This window comes from Calonectris borealis, chromosome 17 (assembly GCF_964195595.1).
Source record: "Calonectris borealis chromosome 17, bCalBor7.hap1.2, whole genome shotgun sequence".
Lineage (NCBI taxonomy): Eukaryota > Metazoa > Chordata > Aves > Procellariiformes > Procellariidae > Calonectris > Calonectris borealis.
Window position 1 is genome coordinate 6,867,602 of NC_134328.1, and position 20,157 is coordinate 6,887,758.

The 20,157-nt window shown below is 40.6% G+C and overlaps 1 protein-coding gene across 1 annotated transcript in view; it reads left to right on the forward strand.

The window, feature by feature from the left end:
* The window catches only part of PREX1 (phosphatidylinositol-3,4,5-trisphosphate dependent Rac exchange factor 1), a 115,665-nt gene that overhangs the window by 17,997 nt on the left and 77,511 nt on the right, over positions 1-20,157 (forward strand). Inside the window, exons 4-5 of the mRNA XM_075167058.1 lie at positions 5,429-5,533; positions 8,860-8,961. Of these exons, the coding sequence (XP_075023159.1) occupies positions 5,429-5,533; positions 8,860-8,961 (207 nt within the window). The remainder of the gene's footprint in view (positions 1-5,428; positions 5,534-8,859; positions 8,962-20,157) is intronic.

The following is a 20,157-nucleotide window of genomic DNA, read 5'->3' on the forward strand; positions in this document are numbered from 1 at the left end:
TGTCAGCTGCTGAAAAACATACTGGTGAACTTAGTTAAAGCCTTGAATACCCGCTAGAATCATTGCCTACCAACAAGATGTGCTGTACTAATATATTTTAGTATTCGTTAGCAGGGGTATCAAAATTAGAGGGCTTTTGAATGATGCTGTCAAATTGTCTACTGTGTTTCAGAGTGGTGCTGAATAACCAGAAATGTTAACATCCTGTCATTTGACTGAATTCAAGCCTGGTGTATGTAGTCATTGGTAGTGTTTTCTTGTATATGAACATATAATTTTGTAACTTTATTAGTGTTAAATTTAAGAATTATGTAATGTTCCTTATTTATCAAACATGCAACAATACAAGAATTATGAAACTGTAATGCACAGGGATGAGCGCTGGTGAGAATTTGTCTTCTGATAGAGACAGTGTGACTGAGATCAGCTTACATTGCTGTCTGTGGAGTGCATTGCAAACCATGTGTACATCAGCTTTTCATGATCCCCTAGGGAAGAAGCAGCTTATGCAGAAGGAAGTAAAACATATATTTGATTCAGAATATATAGAAAAAGCTGGTCTCATCCATAATTACTTTTAAAGAAATGTAGGAATACCATTAGTAGCATTGTGATGCCTCAAGTCTGAGTAAGAACCAGTTAACAGAAGAGTATCAAGAGAGGAGGAAATAATCTGTCCTTGCATGCAGATTGTGCCTAGGTTTTAGAAGACAAGCTTCACTGTGGATATTTGGGAGTGAGGGAGGTGGGATTTGTGCCCTGTCACAGTAAAGGGTTCCATAAGTGAGTCTCCAGCAAGTGCCAGGGAGATGCCAGTGGCAACTGTGGTTCAGCATGAGTCCTCGGTTCCTTTCTGCTCAGCTTCCAAAGCTCCATTTCCCTAATTGGGGCTGTTCTGATGAAGCAGGGGCATTAATAAAAAACCCTGTGCCTCAGAAACAGTACTCCTGAAGGTATTTCCATGGTGCTGAAACCCGTTTTTTTTTTAAATGGTGTACAGCATTTTGCCACCACAAGAAGCCCGTGCAGCACACTTGAGGTTTCCGGGGGACAAAGCCAGCTGTTCTCTTCCACTGATGCGCTCCCGCAGCATGGCTGAAGAGCTTTTTTCAGAGTGCACATTGTTAGCCAGTTTACAGAGAAAACATGGGTAACATATTTCTTTGGTCTTTCATTTTGGGTAAGGTTCTCTTGTTGTGATGCACTTAGAAGAGGTGCTGGGAAGAACACCCTCAGTGCTGCTTTTTCATTATCATCAAATCACGATGTATCCTCAGGGGAGTTTGCAGTGAGGAAGTGACATAAGGCCTGTGAATCTTGAATGTATCAGTGTATCTTCTATCATGATCACCTGGCAATGTCATTCTTAGTCCTGATTATGAACCCAGTCCGTGTCAGCAGCCGGGTGTTAGCATAGGTGCTTTTCTTCAGCAACTCAATGTTAAAAACGCTCATAAATTTGGTGAATAGCTTGAAAATTGTTGAAGCACTGTTTTTTCCAGACACTGCATTTCTTAGTGGTGCATGTTTTCTGTAAGTTTCCTTGTATCATATATCCTTGACAGAGATCCCCAGATTCCCAATGTGGAGTTCTACCAGACTGCAGTGTTTGGGTTCTGTTCATGAGATCTATGTATCCTAAATTTCCTCTAATCTACGTAGGCCTAACTCTTTTCCTGGTTCACCTTGGCCTAGAAGAGCCTCGCTCAACAACAGTCCACTGATCTTCAGAAATAGGACACTGCTTTTAGTTGTTATGAGCCTCTAGGATCAGAGTTGATGCATTTATAATAATGCTAGGACACTCTCCCCTGGATCTCCAGTTCAGAAGGATTCAGTTCTTGAGTAACACCAGAAGCAAGCAAGCAGATTTTGCAAGGGTTCCAAAAGAGCGATCATTGCACATTGGCTTCTTGAAGTATTTTAACAGATGATGAAATGCACTTGCTCTGATATTCAGGTGTGAAAAATTGTTTTACTTCAGAAGACAGACATTGTTTGCCCTAGTGTATTCCATTTGATCAGATGATCATGAGAAGTTCATTGTCTGATGCTAGGTGCTAGAATTTCTTCTGAGTTGTAGTTGGGTTTGACCATAACAGACAATAAAGAACGTACTTAAACATTCATTCAAAATCGAATCTGCAGCCTTACACAAAAGGGCATGTAGAACAAGTCTTTAACATCGAAGAGAGCATATACACCGAACTTGGAATAATCACACCTCATCAGCATAGGCTCTTTCGTGCAGGTCATGAACACGTATGACTGTCTGCAGAGCAGAAGGGCAGAGGATTGACAGATGCTTCATTTCTGATATTGCCATATTGCTAGAGGTTTGATGACGTAATAGCTAGAAACTTCTTCGAGGGAAATGTGTCGTCTTCTCATTTTTAGGAGCAATGTTGCATGAGTGATCAGTTTTACTGTCTAAGTCATCACGGATCTTGTTTTGTTGAGAATTGTATCTTCTGTTTTGTTTAGGTTTTTCATGTTGACAAAATTGGTTTCAGCCTGCTTTGAAACAAGAAAATGCCATGCCTTTTTAAAAATATGTTCAAATGAAATCGCTACAATTTTCCAAATGTCTTATTTGCTTTTTCTGGTCAAAACTATTTTCAAATTTGCACTAATTTGTGGGCAGTTCTAATGGACCCAAAATAACATATTTGGAGAATAAACTATTGGTTAAAGATTTATTTTAACCAGACTAAGAACAATATAGACTTATTTCTGTCACCAAAATCAGAAGGTCTAGCTGTGTATCTAGCAGATTTGCTGAGTAAGAAGGTGCCATTTTTATGTGGTCACATCTCTGACCATAATTGCACTTTAATATATAGTAACTGCAGGTTCAGAATTCCTGGGCTAACATCTGTAATTATGTAACTGATAATTTCCTCACCAGGAGATGGGAGAGTTCAGAACTGAATGTCACCCAGAGAGGAAATTAAACACTTCAGACACTGAGTAATTTAAAGCATAGTTCTCATATTTGTGGGTCTCATGCATGAAGGACAGCTGGAAAAGACTTGATGAAAGCACTCTGGTGTGCGTATAATTATTGTACTGACTTGAGCTTTAGCAAAGGGATTTTGTCGTGATCTAAATATAACCTCCCAAAACTCCAGGCAGTCAAAGCTGCAGTCAGAAACCTGAGCAATGACATTTTGTGTGCATTGATGTAACGGATGCTGTTGTGTTAATGGTTACTATTTTTAGTTTGAAGCATGCTGCTTCTGTGCATCCAGAGAGTTGAGGAGAGGTGAGAGGAGGAAATGTAGGAGAAACTCAGATATCTGTCTTCTCATTCTGTAACTCTCCAGTTTTTATGGTTGAAAACAATCCCATGCCTCTCAATTGCTTCTTTTATATTGTACTATGGACCCAGCCCTGCCTTTTCCTGCATCTGGTGGTCAGAAGCCTTTGTTTCTTTTCAGCTTCCCAGTATTAAACTCCAGTACTAATATGAACAGCTGTAGATGAAGGATAAAAGTCTCGGACATCTGCATTCCAGCTCTTTGCACCATACTCTTTGTGGCTGTTGTTTTGTTTGCTTTGTACCATTGTTGTTGTGTTTGGACGTACCTCTATTTATTCTCAATTCTTCCTTTGGAAGTACAAGGAGGGGAAAAATATTTCATCAGATTGGTGATAAACCAAACGCAAGAGCATTTTACAATCTCTGAGCATGTACATCTAGCCATTGAGCATCTGACCAGAATGTCAAATTCTCCCAAACTAATATTAACACAATCTCTTTTCCATTGACAATAGTGAAGGGAATGCCCAGTGAGTGCAGCTGTATTCCCATGGATTCATGTTACTTAACTCCTTCAGTTGGCAGTAGTCTTGGATCACTATGAGTTGTCTTAAAAGTAGCTAGATGCTGCAGATATCTTCAGCTAACACAGGAAGTTCTACAACTCTGAAGAGTGCTAGGAGTCCAATCAAAACTCCAAAAAAAAAAAAAAATTAACTTTCTAATTCTGGGGAGATGAAAAAGTTCAGATAGAATGTTTTCAGGCCAGGATTCTAAGTAGAAAATTAATGATGTGAATGCCACAACAAACTCTGGAGGGCATTGTCTACATGGCATGGTGCCCTGAGATGCCAGCTCTGGAAGGCCTCGCATATTACCCCTGGCAGAATGCCACACTAATGCATCTAAATTACTTTTGATATGCAAATTAGCTTGCCTGAGTATCTCGGCATGGCACTGCATTGTGGCATAGAAGCCAACCTGAACTAGGAAAGAAACTACTGTTGTGAGGAGCACCCAAAAAATGATGGGTCTTTTTGGCTTCTGAATCATTTAACCTGACTTAAGCCTAATGCAGTCTCCTGACCCCGCTTTTATTCCATCCATTGAATGCAATACTGGAATCTCATAACATAGCTGCTGAAAGTTCAGCCCTTCCCAACAGCCTTGAAAGGATCAACTCGCTCCTTGCCTGATCTGCTCAGGCATGGAAATAGTTGTTACTGCTGCTTTTGTGAATCATTTCAGTGTTTCCAGATATCCGATGTTTGCAACGGGTTCAGCATCTCTGATCATTTTAGTTAGAAGAAGTTGCACTGTCTTTGATTCTGGAGATCAGTAAAGCAGAACTTGGTGCTGCCAGCTGACCCTTGTTTCTTAACAGGGGATTTCATTCCACTGCATGTGCTGGTGGGTGTGACATGTTCCAGTGTAAGTACCTCAATCTAGTTGTGAAGCTACCTTTCCCTTCCTTTAATTTCTGTAATATGTTGGTTATTTTGTGTGTATTTGATGAAATTCTTCCATTTAGGGAAACTGTTATGGACAGCTGACCCACTGTTTAGTGTTGCATCGAAATAGTGAAGTCTGCTGCTTGTTTCAGAACACAAAGTGAACCAGACAACTCACTGGGGGTTCCCCCTCTGCCCTGAAAGGCAGGGGATTTCCAGCTGGTTGCTTTGTGTTACAGTTCCCCTCCAGATCTCTGAGCTTCTTCCAGGCCTTGGTTCTTCTCAGCCACCTCTGTTTCTTCCTTCCGCAGGAGTGGTCAGCACAGCTCAGAAATGTCAGCCCACTTGCTCCTGACTTTACTCTGCTCCTGGCTACAATGCTGGAGTATCCTGACACACATGCAAGTATCCCCGAGATAGCAAAATTCTTTCTTTCAGCAAAGAATATATTATTTCAGTGATGCATTAAGAGGAAAAGTGCTTGGAAGGCTCTGTGCTCAGAAAGCTAATGTTAACTTACAACAGAGTTAAGTTAGGAATTAGTGGAACACTTCTATACAGTATCACATTAGAGGAGTATCACGCGCGTTGTGTAAACTGCAATCCTAACGCCACTCTGAGTGCACACCCCTTTTTAAAGAATTTGGTATCAGACTGACAAAGTAGTCACTCCAGTTTTGTCTGAGTCAATAAGTTACAATGTTTTTCCTTGCAGAAAGACAAATTCTTTGTGTACGAGGAGTACTGTAGCAACCACGAGAAAGCACTCAGACTGCTGATGGAATTGAACAAGATCCCAACAGTGAGAACATTCCTCCTGGTAAGCACCTTCTCTAGCACTCTTGACTTAATGATCTGACTTTGCACTGTACTTATAATAACCCTTTGGTATCCCAGGAACGCTGGGCATTTTGCAGATATTACCCATTCCAGGTATGCAGCACTCAGGATGGATAGGTGTTGAAATAACTGATGAGTTCAGGCACAGAACTAAGCACAGCTCTGGTATGAGTGATTTCAGTGGAAACAGGGAAGAATTTTTTTTTTTTTTAAAAGAAGCAACAGAAAATTTGAGCAAAGATTGTGAAAGGAGTAATGCAGTAAGTCAGCAGCAGGGCTGCGACTAGTTCCCAGGGGATCTGATTCCCTGCTCAGTTCTCTGACCAATTCACCATCTGCAGACCCACCAGAAAAATGTGGCCTGCTTCTGACACTTTTTTCCCCATGAGTCCAGTTGTGGGCAAGAAATGCAGTCTGGATGAATTCTTTTGACTGCGTCATTGCTGCTTGTGTCAAAAATGACCCAACTCCCCATCCGACCCATGATGTATTAGTATCTATGTTGGGAGGGACTGGCATACAGCTTTCAAATGCCTCCATAGAGGCTGGGCTAGGAGGAGAAACAACCAGTAGACAGTGCCTTCTGCACAACATTCCTTATTTTTCTTTCTTTTCTTTGATGTTTCTCCTCCTAGCCTTCACCCCAATTCTGCTTGATTTTTGGGTGTCTTGTTTTCCTGGCCATGGATGCATGGCATTTGGAATGGGGTTGGTATGTAGGTGGGCACATTAGCTTTTTTCCTTACTAAATGCTATGTGGTAAAAGAAAGGCTGTCTTTTTGCAAAGGACCTGCTCTCCTTTCTTTCTGCTCTTCCCCGATAGAGTACAGCAAAAGAAAACTTCTGCAGAAATGTCCATCACAAGCAGGGCCAGAGCATTTTTTTAGCCAAAAATACAGGCCTCGGAGGGAGCAGCCGGGACGAGCACCCATGCTATTGGGTAGTCAGAATCTCTTTGTCGTGTCTGAGTTTTAATCAACCTTGTTAAACCATTAGTTTGAGTCACAAAGTGGCCCTTTCCTTGTTTGTGAGTTCCTCTGGGTGCTTCTGTTGAGGGAAACTAATGAGAAAGAGAAGAGACAAAAGTGCATGTAAACACCATCCTTCCCAACATGCAGAGTGTTCTCCACTTCCACTGGATTGGCAAAAGCCTCCTGTCTGTGTTACCGGCACCAGCTGGCAAACTGATTACAAGGCACATAAAAGATGTCACGCTGTCTGCTGTGGCTTGCTGCAGCACCTGAATCCAAGAGACTCTTAAAATAGCAGTAAATGTGGGAGGAGAGGCTACACTGAAGTGTCTACTTTGCTGTGGCTGCTATAATTTCTCCCAGGCTTCCCTTCTCTTCTCCACTGCCTCCTAAAGCCAATGCTATAATGCCACTAGGCAGAGAAAGCTGCATTAAAATACAAAGCTTTGCTTGTGAGGATAGATTTGGCGTGATTGCCCCCTCACAGCTGCTGAAATATAGAATGTGGGAATGTGTTTGAAAAATCAGTAAGTGTTAAAGGGCAGTTTTGAGCCCAGAGTTAGAGAGAGGGCTGAAAGAAGAGACGGGAAGGACTGAATCACTCGAGACTTGGAAAATTGGACAGGGAGCATTGTGAGCTGGTAGCCAATGCCACAGATCTAGAATAGCCTGGGGAAGGGTTATTTTACAGACGATTGTCTGTAAAAATACCAGTTAGGACTAATGAGATTTATGTATGATGTCCGTGAACATTCCTGAAGAGGATTGTTGAACTACAGCCAAAAACCCACTAAATTTCAGAGTGTGTCTGAGCCACAGCACACATTTCACAGAGAAAAATGTTATCAGTGATGCCCAAAGAAAGCACATCTTGGCTGAACTGAATTTAAACTTCAGATTCTGTCGACGGGACAGGTTTGCAACGGGGGTGATTTTTGGAGCAAAGTTGTCCAGATTCATGGTTGAACACAGGAGTGTAGTCTAGTTTATCTGAAATAGATTTGAAGTCCATCTGGGTCCACTACCTGTCTCTGGCAGCAGCCCGTAACAGACTCTTCAGGGAAATGTATAAAAAGCTTACAGTAGGTCAGTATTTGTTTGTCACTCAGAGATTACAGATTATTGTGACAAAATAAGGACAGGTCAAGGACTGTAGATTTTTTTTTTTCGATGCCATACCCAATTCTTATACTCCCCTTCCATGTCAATCCTGAGAAATGGATTTCCATAATCTACCGAGAAGTTGAGCATCACTTTTTTTGAGGTAGTGTGCACAAATTTTCTGTGAAATGATTCTTCTGGAATGCAGGGTGCCTCCAAATTTGTGTGAACTCATTGTGTGAGTATTGCAAAGGTTGATCAGTTGCTGCTTCTGTTCCTCAACCTATTTGGACTTGGATTTCTTTGGTGTATTGGTGTATTTCTTTGGTGTATTGGTCCAATACTTGTCCCCTTCCTTACTGTGTTTAAACAACACTGGGAGAGTAGTAATTTTTCTAGGTGGAGAAATGCCCTTCACCTTCTTTCTGTTTGGAAGTCAGAGCTTCACAAAAGTAATGCTGAAACCCCCTTTTTTTTTTTTTATGAGTATCAGAATTAATGAAACCTGATTTCCTTAAATTTCATTGCCTCTTGCACCTTCTACCTCCAAGGAAGCCTTGCCTGCATGTCCCATAGCTTTTTTTTCCTGGGCAAACAGCAACACGTGCTGTGACTGGTTGAGAGCTACAAGTGTGCTGTTAGCCAGCCAGTGCACCCATGCTGTTTGTCCAACTGTGCTTAGACATAATGTTTTGCCAGAGAATTGGTGGATGTGATGCAGATGACTCATTTATTTCAATTGCACTTTGATTTCCTTCAGACATAAGGATTGGACTAGAGTTAATTCCATGATTACTAGTTAGTAGGCTTTATTTTAGCCTTCAAGAGTTATCTGGACCAACAGCACAAACTTTGCGTAGTGAATGAAGACAAATCGTCGTATCAATTGTGGGGGTAGGCTGCATTCTTTTAGGTAATGGTGCATCTAGGTTTGCTGATTGTCATCATATTGTTATGACATTTTTTGAGTCACCAGCTGTGTAATATTTCTCTGGGAAGATACCTTTCTACACAGCCACTGTTATCCACAGCAAATTTTCTTTTGCTGATGCACAAAGAACTTTACAGGCTTGATGGCTGTATTTCAGTGGTGAACGAAGTCCCATTTTCTGTGTCTTACATGTGGCAAAGTGCTTTCTGATCATAATACGTGTTATAGGAATGCAAAATCATGTCAAAGAGCATCTGAAAGCTTTGTGTCTGAGGTAACATTTGTTTCCTTTTTTGATTACAGGGTTGCATGCTTTTGGGAGGCAGAAAGACGACAGACATTCCACTAGAGGGTTATCTGCTGACTCCAATTCAGAGAATTTGCAAATATCCACTTCTGCTTAAGGTAAACCAAAGAAAGTATTTCTCCAGATGGTTGTTTTATTCTTGGAGTGATTCTGCAGGTTTTTAGCCCTGACTTTTGTTGTCACTACTACCTTCCTGGTTTGCACTTCTAAAAGTTGGATCCTCTCTGAAGAAAATAGCTTTTTATGGGTACAGTCAAAAAGCTGGCAGATGCTGACAGGCTGCTAAATCTTGTAATGGTGTGGGTAGACCAGACAGAGTAACTTACTAACTAATGCCTCAGACGTTTACTAAGGCTTGTGAGTGGTATTTTAGCTACTTCCTGAAAAGCTGTGTTCAGATAGAATTGTATCAGTGTTCTGAGGGACTGGATGGCTCTGGGGAGTGGAAATGGGATACATCTTTCATCACGAGGTCTCTAGTTTGAGTGTGTTCAGGTCAGTAATGATCAAAATCCTGTATCATCTGACAGCTGTTTGGCAGCTTGTTTGAAAACTGTTTGGTCGTCTCAGATGAGTTCCCAATGGACAGATGTCATTGCAGAAATGACTACTGCCATTGGCGCTAATTGGCCCCCTTGCTAGTATTCTTACCATAGGAGCTAAAGAATAGAAGACCTAAAAGGAGCTACCTTGCCTCTCATCCCTCCAGGTCAGGGGTGGGTCACACGCCTGGTGGGGACAAGGAGAGGGAAAAGGAGGAAACAGTTTCTGGGGGAGCTTGCATCACCAGTGGCCTTGTAGCTACTTTGTGGCTAACAGCCATCAATCTTCAGTGATGTCAGTCTCTTTCTCAATCAGAGTAACATTACATTTAGTAAAAGAAAATTAATTAATAAAAAATATAAGAAGAAATTGCCTCGTATTTTGAAAGAAAGATCCCTTCCTGAGTTGTGGAAGAAAGTAAGAATTTTGTGATCAGCTGCTGCTCTTGGTCACAGGCTGACCACATGAATCAACTGTATGTCATGTAAAGCTATTGCAGTGCTGTGTCCATACATTCAGCATGAATAAGGGTTTTCATAGGTACAAGCTGGTTAGCTCAATACTGATCTGTTCCATTTAAAATTGTTAGTTTCATTTGATAAATGTTTAAATTATTTCTTCCCATCCATCCAATTGGAGCTTTCAGAGCCGAATTTTCAAAATACGTCTCTTGTACAGGTGGAATCATTCTGTTGTCCATGCAGTTGTGCACAAACCCATCTTACAGCAGACATTCATGCACCGTTCCTTGTGGACCTAGCTAATGGGCTTTATGTGTATACAGCCAGTTTATCAGTCCAGTCAATCTATCCATGACTCCGCTTACAGCTTGAACAAACAAACAAACAAAAGCACATGCAATTCAGGCACATAGCAGGAGAAGCTAATGTGTGAGACTGCTACAAACATTTCTTCCACAGTATTCGTAATAGTCAAGACAGGGCAAGGATGCCTAGATCAGGAAAGCACGGAAATGGCTCCAGCTCTGAGTTACCTTCGGCGAGGATTGGTTGTGTAGAGGTGATTGAAAACCTAGTGATGTCTCAGTTTAAGTCCACTGTATTTATTTGGGGTAAGTGTGGAGAGAATTTGGTGCCTATTCAGTCTGTGGATCTGCATGATGACTGTGAGCAATATCCATGTGTACAGAAAGGGAGTTCCTGCAGCATCCGTTACGGTAAACAGACCAGGGGATGTGGGGACCTGAAAATGTGCATTCCTGACTAAGTATTTTGATAGTGTTTATGTTTTCTTTTCACTGTGTGGTGTGTTGTGTGATTATTATCTAGCTGTGTGTTCAAGATTAAAAATCAGAGCTTGTTTTGATTCCTTATAGAGATTCCTTTCCTATTTCCCAAGAAACTTCAACAAGAGGAAATAGTGGCTGGGTTCTTACTTTTGAACTGATCCCTACATTTGTGCTGTTACTAAAAGATGAAGTGTTAATCTTCTGCAGATTTCCTGTTATGGTTACCCTTTGTATGAAGGGAGTCATTAATGGGTACAGAGCCTGAAGGCCAGATACCTTCATATATTTATTCCATGCTGGAAACATCTTAATCCAGCCAGAGTGGTCAGTATCTGCTGTACCCTTGCTGTGCTTATCTAAAAGTGATCTTTAACCAGTTTTATCCCGGTATTTTCCAAACATTTTGGACTAAAAGATCACTGTGTTAGCACTCTGTATTTCTCATATTTTGCTCTGTGTCCTTGATAAGCTTGAAGTAGCTCTGAACTCAATGCGGTTTCACTATCAGATCTGACCACTCAATATGTGGACCACCAGTCATCTCTGAAGCACAGTTTGGGGATCTCAGCTGTAAGCCATGTCCATGGCTGTCTTAGGGAACTCCCTACATTTCTTCTGCACCTCAGTGCCTCTTCTTTTTCTCTTTTAATATGACTTGGTTGCTGAATCACCCATTGCTAATCAGACCTGCTTAATTTCTAAGCTTTTTGGAAAACATGATTATGAGTGGTAGATTTCTATCAGTTTGGATAATCTGTAGACTTTTTATCTGCTGACAGAAGCTTGACTTGCAAATTAAAATCTCTATTCTGTTTTAAAAGCTCTTCAAAATATTAGAATGGCAGAACCTGCCAATACTACAAAATTTCCTGAAATCCCAGGGCTTTTACTCAAATGCCATGAGGATGCTGACTACAGGAGCACACCTAAAAGAAACGCATGCCTTTGATTACAAGGTAGTAGCGTCATCGAGGCAATGGCATTTTGGTATTCTTCAGCTTAAATTTTCCCATTCCTCTGTACCATTCTAGGGCAAGTCTTTCAGAAAGTATGGGGTTCTGTATCAGGGACTGGAAGAGCTATGAATGGACCAGTTTATTTTGCTTTTCTTTAAGAATTTGTTTTGCAAGGGGGTAGTAAACAAAAGACTAGAAGAAAACAAATATTTCTAAACCATAATTCAAATGGCAACTGAAGTCATTGTGCTCTGGGGATCAAATATTGGCCTGTGGAAATAAACTTGTGGTTTCCACTTTCTCACAGGTGCACAGTTGTATATGTCAAAAGACCTGCTGGCGCAAACCTCTTTTGAAAGCCAAAACCAAGTCCAGCAAGGCTAAGACTGACACAGTCTTTCTTGCCTTCAAGCCACAGTGGGGTAGAATGAAGATAAATTTGTCCTCTGATGCCAACGCTGTGCCTGCCTTCTGGGATGGGGACTCTGGCGTTTGGCTTTGGTGTGGTTCACCCAGACCCATGCGTACTTATCGAACAGATAGCCATGAAGGGAGCCAACGGGAGGAGCTGTGACGAGGCATCTCGTGATGTTGCATTCAATTTTTCTACGAATTTCTTTTTGTATACAGGCTGATATAAATCACACGCTGTTCTCTACTTTCCTGGACAGGAAATAAAAGTTTTAAGAAAAAGCTCAGAGGAACTTTGTTTCGGTTAGGCATCAAATCTGCCTCAGTCAGTGAGATTGTGCCATTACTAGGAGTTGTTCAGCTCAGAAAACGGCTGTGGTCATTAGAAAGTGTAGTTGGTGCTGATTCTCAAAGGTAGTGAATTCATAGCGAATAAATTGTATCCCATTCAAGACTTGTTTGATATTTGCCAGCACAAAATTAGCAGAGTGGACACAAATGTTTCAGACATGAGAACAGCTAAGGGAAAATACAGGTTGATTCTGTTAGGGCTAACCAGGAAAATGCAACTCTCCAAGCAAGCAAAAAAAAAAAAAGTAGATTTAAAAATAACACAACCGTCAAATTAAGTGTTTGCTCTCCCTTTGCTACTGAACTGCAGTTATTGCTCCTGAAATAGCTGTTTTGTATTCATGGGGATTGGATCTTATTTTATCTAATTCCCAGGGCAAACAGATACTATTGTATTCCAACTGATTAGAAAAGTCATAGACCAGAGCTATCCTACTTTCCTCTTTTACTTTGCTTTTAGCAAGAGTTTGTGAACATCCAGATTTTCTGATAACTTTGGTATGACCTTGTTACAGCGTAAGTATGTAGTATAGCTAAGTAGTTAGGTTTGATAAAGATAGTATGAACACAATAATTCAGACTTGTCTGTGTTTGAAAGTCAACCTAAATAGTAGGGTAAGGCACATATTTAAAATACTATAACTTTTTTTATATAATACCATATGTGAGTATTCTTCTTCAAAATAATAGCATGTAGCATGGAGTTAATTTGGTTTACTTAATTAGCAATAATATACTGTCATATCTCCAAGTGTAGATACACCTTAAGCATATATTGCCAATAATTTCCTGTATAAGGTATGGCATCCTGCAATTGGTGATCTTATGTTTTCTCATCCTCTGATGAAACTATTTGGTTTTTTGAACTAACAAATGATGGAGACAAACAATAATTCAAATGATGGTGATTGATAAATTTCAATTCTATTTGTAGTTTCTATTTTTTGTGAACCAAACATTGCAGCTTTGGAGTGGCTGACTGTAAACAGTTTTTTTGTTTGTTTGTAAATTTTGGTTGCTTTCTTTGGAAGTCTGTTTAATTTGCAAGCCTTATATATGTTTTGAAGGGCAAGACTCAAACCTAGCCATGGTGATTCATAATCTCTGTGCAAATAGAGCAGTAATGATACTAATAATTTTGTTGCTAATACAGTTTTTGTCTGCTTCAGACAGCATGCAAGAAAATTAGCACAGAATTTATTGGTCAGTAGGTTAGTTTTATCCCCAGTCCAAAACCTTCCTAATGTGACTTCCACTTCTTTTTCTTGCTGTCAAAGGTCAGCAAATGATTTGAAGTCTATTTGGGAATGTAGGAGTTCTGAATATTTGTTAGCGATGAGCTTCATTATAAAATTTCCTTAAAAGTGAGAAACGGGCTTGGACTAGGCTCAAACAAAACAAAACTGTGCTTGCTGTGATGGGCATTATGATTTGGTAAGAAGAAAAGAAGTAAAGGCAAACAGATGCACAGACCTTGAGAGCATATGCTGTGTGAGTGACTTAAAACTCCAGGGCGTGTATGTACACTGGAAAGCTTGCCGAGTAAATATTTCTAGCAGAACATTTTGGACTAAGGCAGCTCTGTCTCACCGATAATAATTGTATGACTATGTATTAATTAGTGAGAACTATACTACTTAAGAGTAGAAGCAGCTGTTGTGTAAACCAATCTGAACAAAAATAGCCTTTTTCCCTTAATAAAGAGAATTTATTTCAGCAAGAAGAAAACCCTGGGGGAGTGGTGATCATGAGTTAATCACACCATTGGGGGTGGGGATTAGGAGCAGTGTTTCTCTCTCCTTCCTCTCAATACACGAGGAATGTGCGGCACATGATAGCCGCACCCCTACAGGCTCCTGGTATCCCAGTGTATGTCACAGAGGTTGTTTCTTGTTTGATGTCTGTTCTCTTAAAGAATTGCTCAGACTCCAGCCAGAAATGCACATTCCACCTCTGATCCTTTAAAAATATCTCATAATGCACACAACTCCATGGACGATTTAGGGCAGTAATTTTGTATTGCTTCATGTGATGGAAGACTCATTGGTCCTAGGAGAGAAAGAAAAACCTGGATGCAAAAAGCTGAGTGACCAGATTCATAATTCTCTTGAAAGGGAAAGCCCAACAGTGAGGCACACACAGGCCTTAATAAATGCAGTGCCTGGACTTTGAAAGGGAAAGATAGGAAGCCAGTGGTGTGGGTACAGAACAGGATGAAGAAAGGTTAACTCACTGTCTCCCCTCTTCTTTCTCTCCATTTTTCTCAGAGCTGTTTAAGGAACAGAACCTTCTAATTAGCCATAATTGAATATATTTAATCTCTGGGGGCTTGGGGGTTTTGTCTTTTTTTTTTTTTCCCCCTTCCTTTTTTCCCCCCAAGAAAAGTGGTGTTGCTCTTAGATTCATGACATTGCCTGGTTGAAATCCAGCTCTATGTAGCACAACATTAAGAATTATATATACCCTACAGAGTTGTAAGAAACACTGCCAATTTATAAATCATACTTCTGTCTTCCACACTTTTTATATATAATCACAAATAACTGGTAATATTTATAAAACTGGAAACATGTTTTTGTTACATTTTAATTTAGCATGTGTCATAGATTTGATGGCACATTGAACGTAATCACTTTTACTGATTTATCGTTGCTTGTCTAGTCTTTACCCTGCAGAAACATTGACATAAATTACAAATTTTAAAAATATACAGAATAAAAAAACCTGCTTGACATGGATAGAGCCTGGTGTAACATTTATTTTCTGGTTAGTTTAAGTGGAAAATAAATTTTAATACAAGCAAATATTAAAAACTGTAAACTACAAATATAAAACTCCTGTAAACATTTATATTCACAGAAAGGTGTTGTTTTTTTTTTTTTAAAAAAAGCACATTTTGGAGCTGAACTGTTTATTAACACAGCTTTTTGAACTGATAAGCAAAGAAATATGTTGTCTTTGTTATCTCTGTAATCCTGAGATGTTCAGTAAGTAACCAACGGATGTATCTCTGAAACCGTATTTTATGCATGCACTGGTTTGTAGTGCAAAGCGAGACAGCCTGACAAGCAATGATTTGCACCAGTCAATGCACAATGTTAACATTCATTGCGCAAAATCCATGTTAAGCCATGTCTGAGTGTCCTCAAGAGTATAAAGATAGGAGGAAGGAATTTTTAAAATATAGAGACTTGTAAATTTCAGCTGCAAAACATGTGTTCAGTTGTCAATTTTAAGTATACAAACAATCATTTTTTTGTGGCAAGGGAGGACATGGGGAAGGATGACAGAGACTTCTTTTTTAAAAAAGATCAGTTAAGCAGAATAACATCCTTTTTTCTAGGAAATATTAAAATTGTGTTTATGCCCTCCTGCCACCTCTTTGCATCTTCCTGTGTAATGTTCATTTTGCTGAGTTCTGTCCTCGTAGGTTTTTTTTGTTGGTTGGTTGGTTTTTTTGGGCTTAAGCACAATTAGCGAACAGACAAATCTGTAAGCATGATATGTCTTACTACTTATGTGATTTAGTTCTTATATTTAGATTCTATCATGTTTAGAACTCTTTTAGCCTTAAGCTATTTAAAGCTGCATCTGAGATTGAAATACTTAAGTTGGAAATCCTTTTACTCCATTGCATATTCAAACATTGGCATTTCTGAGTAAATTGGATCTAGATGGCTTGTCCTTCCTTTCTATATGCTGTTCAGGAGGACACTACAGCTGGATGTACAAGTCTTGGAGTGCTCTGTTACTCCCTTTGTAAAATGAGTCGTGTTCTGTGTGTAGATGTTCTATAAGTGGCACAACCTCAATCTTTGCAGCTATGAAAGAGGAGTGAAATAAAAGGAAAATTTTGTGCCCAGAGGACGCAGTTCCCATTTCTGTCTTAATTTTTTAAAGAGCAGAGAAAACTCCCCCCCCCAGCTTATGATATGAATACCTTTGCAACTTTTCCCCCCACACACCCCAAAAAGAAGAGAGAAAAGTCAGAGGATGATGGTGAAGATGATAGAGGCTGTGAAAAATACCAGCTTTTCTGTTCTCCACTGCTGGTTAGTCTGAAGGATTAACAAGTCCGTAGCTAGAAAGTAGATGTGTTTTATGAATTAGTTTAAGAAACTCTTTGCAAAGAATAGTTTTCTGCAAGTGGCAAAACCTCATTTCCTGGCCCTATTAGTGCACAAGTTGCAATACATAAGACAGTAAATCCGGACAACAATATATGTGAGCTTTACGGAGGACAGTCATAGCCAAGGTTTGCCATCTGGTCTGTCTCTCAGCTGTCTTTCAAAATGTTGTCAAATGCTCTCAGAGTTTACACATCATAAATCTGTCATTTAAAATAAATAAGCACCCAGAGCTCCCTGACTGTATTTCAGAAGTGCGAGGCTCTGCTCTTTTGGGAATGGCAGTGTCAGAGCAGCATGGCTCTTCCTCAGATGGCTTAAGACGAGGCAGTGGTGGGACAAGTTCTCTGTCTGTCTATGCTGCTTATGCTGTTGAGGCAACCGACTGCCCCAACCAGCACCCTCCCTGGCTTTTCCAGCCTCCTCTCCTGCTCCTTGGGTAGAACTGCAGGCAGCTAGCAGGAGTGGGGAAGATGCAGAGGCCTGCTGTGAAGAGTTCTTCCTCTGTGTCTTGGTGATATTTCAGAACGGGATGTTTAGACGGTGCTAGAGTATACATATCTGTTTCCAAAGTAGTGTGGGTGACATTTGAGCTGCAGAACTTCATTGACTTTTAATGAGAGTCATGTAGCAAAAAATCTGCACTCTGTTTTGGAAGCATGGAGCAGAGGCTAGTGTCACCAAGGTGCAACACCTCTCTCCTGACTTTTCTTTTTGAACACTTACTTTCCTTGGCCTTATCTTCATCAAAAGTGGGGTAAAAACTTCCACAGGGAATTTAATTTGTGGTATCAACTGACATTTGTAGCAGCCAGCCTCTTTTTGCTGTGCATGTGTTACTCACTCTGTAAATCATCCAAGAGTTTAAGATCATTAACTCCTCTCTTAATGGGATTCCCAGCTGTCAGCATATTACCCATCTCCTCTGTCATCCATCTGACAAGAGCCATTGTCAACTTCCATTTATAATTTTCTGAAAAGAGAAATTGTAGCTATAAGTAAATTATCAAAATACCAAATCCATGCAAAGAACTGAATAGTTACATTTCATTGGACAAACATCTGACGTTCCTGTCCATTCATTTGGGCCTTTCTGTCTCCAGGATCTGTCTATGTGGGAATAAGAGCACCTCCCATTGCCATATTTTGATTCTCATGAGACCTGTCTCTTGCATTACTTAAAGGAGTCTCAGTGGCCAAGCAGTTTAATCTCAAGATGCAAATTTCACTTTAAAAGGTTCTGCAAACCGAGAAGTTAATAAATAAATAATTAAAATACTTTACACTTTTGTAACACTGGGTCTCAAGATGGTTTACTAGTGCTAGTGAATTAAGTCTTGTTCCCACCAGTGTGAGGAAGCAGAGAGGAAGCACTGAGGAGGTCTGTGCAAAGGCAGAAACAAAGCTGTACTACTTTTAACTCTAGCTTCCTCCTTTCAAATATGCCATCCAATTTTGCTGGTATCTGAGCACCTCACAGTCTAATTATTTATTCTACAGTTATTCCTACTAGTAGAAAAGTACAGCTAGCTATGACAAACCTTTCACGTGCTAAAGGTGACTTCTATCTAAAGAACTTTGTAGAGCAGATCTATGAATCAACACTAGGACAGAGAAAGTTCCTTGATTTAGCAGCTCAGAGTGTCTGGATTAGAAAAATGGTTGGATTTAGCAGCTATTATAGTTACTATAAGTTAATGCAAGTTTCAGCAGAACTTGAACTTCAGCCCACATCCCTCCACTCTCTGACAGGCTGTATAACTTGAGCCTAAAAGTACCAGTTAATTTGATCTAGAGGTTGTGTATGGACATAAGTCAGTTTAGGAACAGTGCTTGTATTACAAGTTGTGCAACCAACTCAGGCAAGGCAAGCCCCAGTAATACTCAGGATCACGCCTGAAATCAGAGTATGTCAGCGCCAAGCAAGACAGCATGGCACAAAGATCTTAAAATTAATGCCAATATGGCAAAATTTTGTATGGTGAAGAGACACTTGCTTAGGTTAACATGCTGATGTGGAGAAGCAAAAGACAAATCAAACCACCGATTAAGCCTAGTTGGAGCCCACGAAAGGCATTTGGGTATTGCAATCACTTATTTTGGATGAACAACAACTGTAACGGGCTGTCTTTGCTCTTAGCTGTGGGAACTATGGACTGAAGCAATTTAGCTGTGTTCAGACCACAGTGCTGTGCCAGCTCTCTGGCTATATTCAAACTCATTCTTGTGTCTCATGCAAAATGATGCAGTTCAGCAGGAGTTTGCCATTCAGACACAGGACTTTAAAACAACCAAATAACATGTTGGGGCAAAACAGAAGATAGCGAGAAAGTTAAATATTCCAGGCAATCTAAAAATGTGGGTCTTAAACACCATATTATGTACCAAGATGAAATTACCAGCCTTAATTAAGGTTTCTTTAATGTATTTTTATCCAATTGTGGCTGACTATAAAATACTATTGGTCTAAAAAATGATTAATTGTGAGTTGACAGTGGTTACCCCTTTTGCCAAACTGGTTAATATTGTCAGGTCCCAGATTTTCCCACTGCTGTTTTTCAGTGGGCAGTGTTTAACTGGGCTGTTGTGCATTGAATCAAGTGAAGCAGAGTCTCTTAGGAACTCCTTCCGAGCAGACACGTTGTTCATCTCTATGTTAATCTCTCCAGTCGAAACATGTGCCCCAACCTCCTAAACGTAATCTGGGGAAGAGTCCCTGCTAAACTCCTGCTGCTCTCTTGGCCTCTCTCCTTCCCACTTGAACACTTTTTCCCACTTTGCTTTTTGGGAAGCCCTCTCCACTTGCCATGGGCCTGTCTTGGAGGTTAAAACACTGAACTGAATGCCAGAAAGTCTTGGTTCTGCAAATGACTTGTCCTTGGACAAGTTAGTTACTCTTCTGTAAATGAAGTTCCTCCTTCATAAAATTATTATTATACTTCCTGACACATAAAAATGTGGGACAGCTGTGGCTAGCGCATTTCCCTGCAATTTCTGGACACTCAGACTCATCATGCACAGAGCCATAGGTGCTTATCCACATGTGGTGTGTTGACCTTGGCTGGCTGCTGGTTGCCCACCCAGCCACTCTCTCACTCCTACTATTTGATGGGGTGGGGGGAGAAAATAAGATGAAAAAATGCTTGTGGATCAAGATAAAGACAGGGAGATCACTTACTAATTACCATCACAGACAAAACAGACTTGTCTCAATTTATTGCCAATTAAAATATATTTGGATGGTGAAAAACAAAACGACCTTCCCTCCAGCCCCCGCTGTTTTCCCCAGGCTCAACTTCACTCTTTCATTCCCAACTCCTCTACTTTCCCCCCAGCCCTGAGCGGTGCAGGGGGGTATGGGGAATGGGGGATTGCCGTCAGTATGTAACACTTCCTCTCTGCTGCTCCTTCATCCTCACACTTTTCTCTGCTCCAGCGTGAGCTCTGCTGGGGCTGCTGTTCTTTAGGATAAACCTGGTCCTGTGTGGGTCCTTTATGGGCTGCAGTTCCTGTCAGGAGAACCTGCTCCTGCATGGGCTCTCGACCTGCCACAGTTCCTTCAGGGAATATCCACCTGTTGCAGCGTGAGGTCCTCCACAGGCTGCAGTGTGGGTATCTGCTCCGTCGTGGTCCTCTCCATGGGCTGCAAGGAGATGC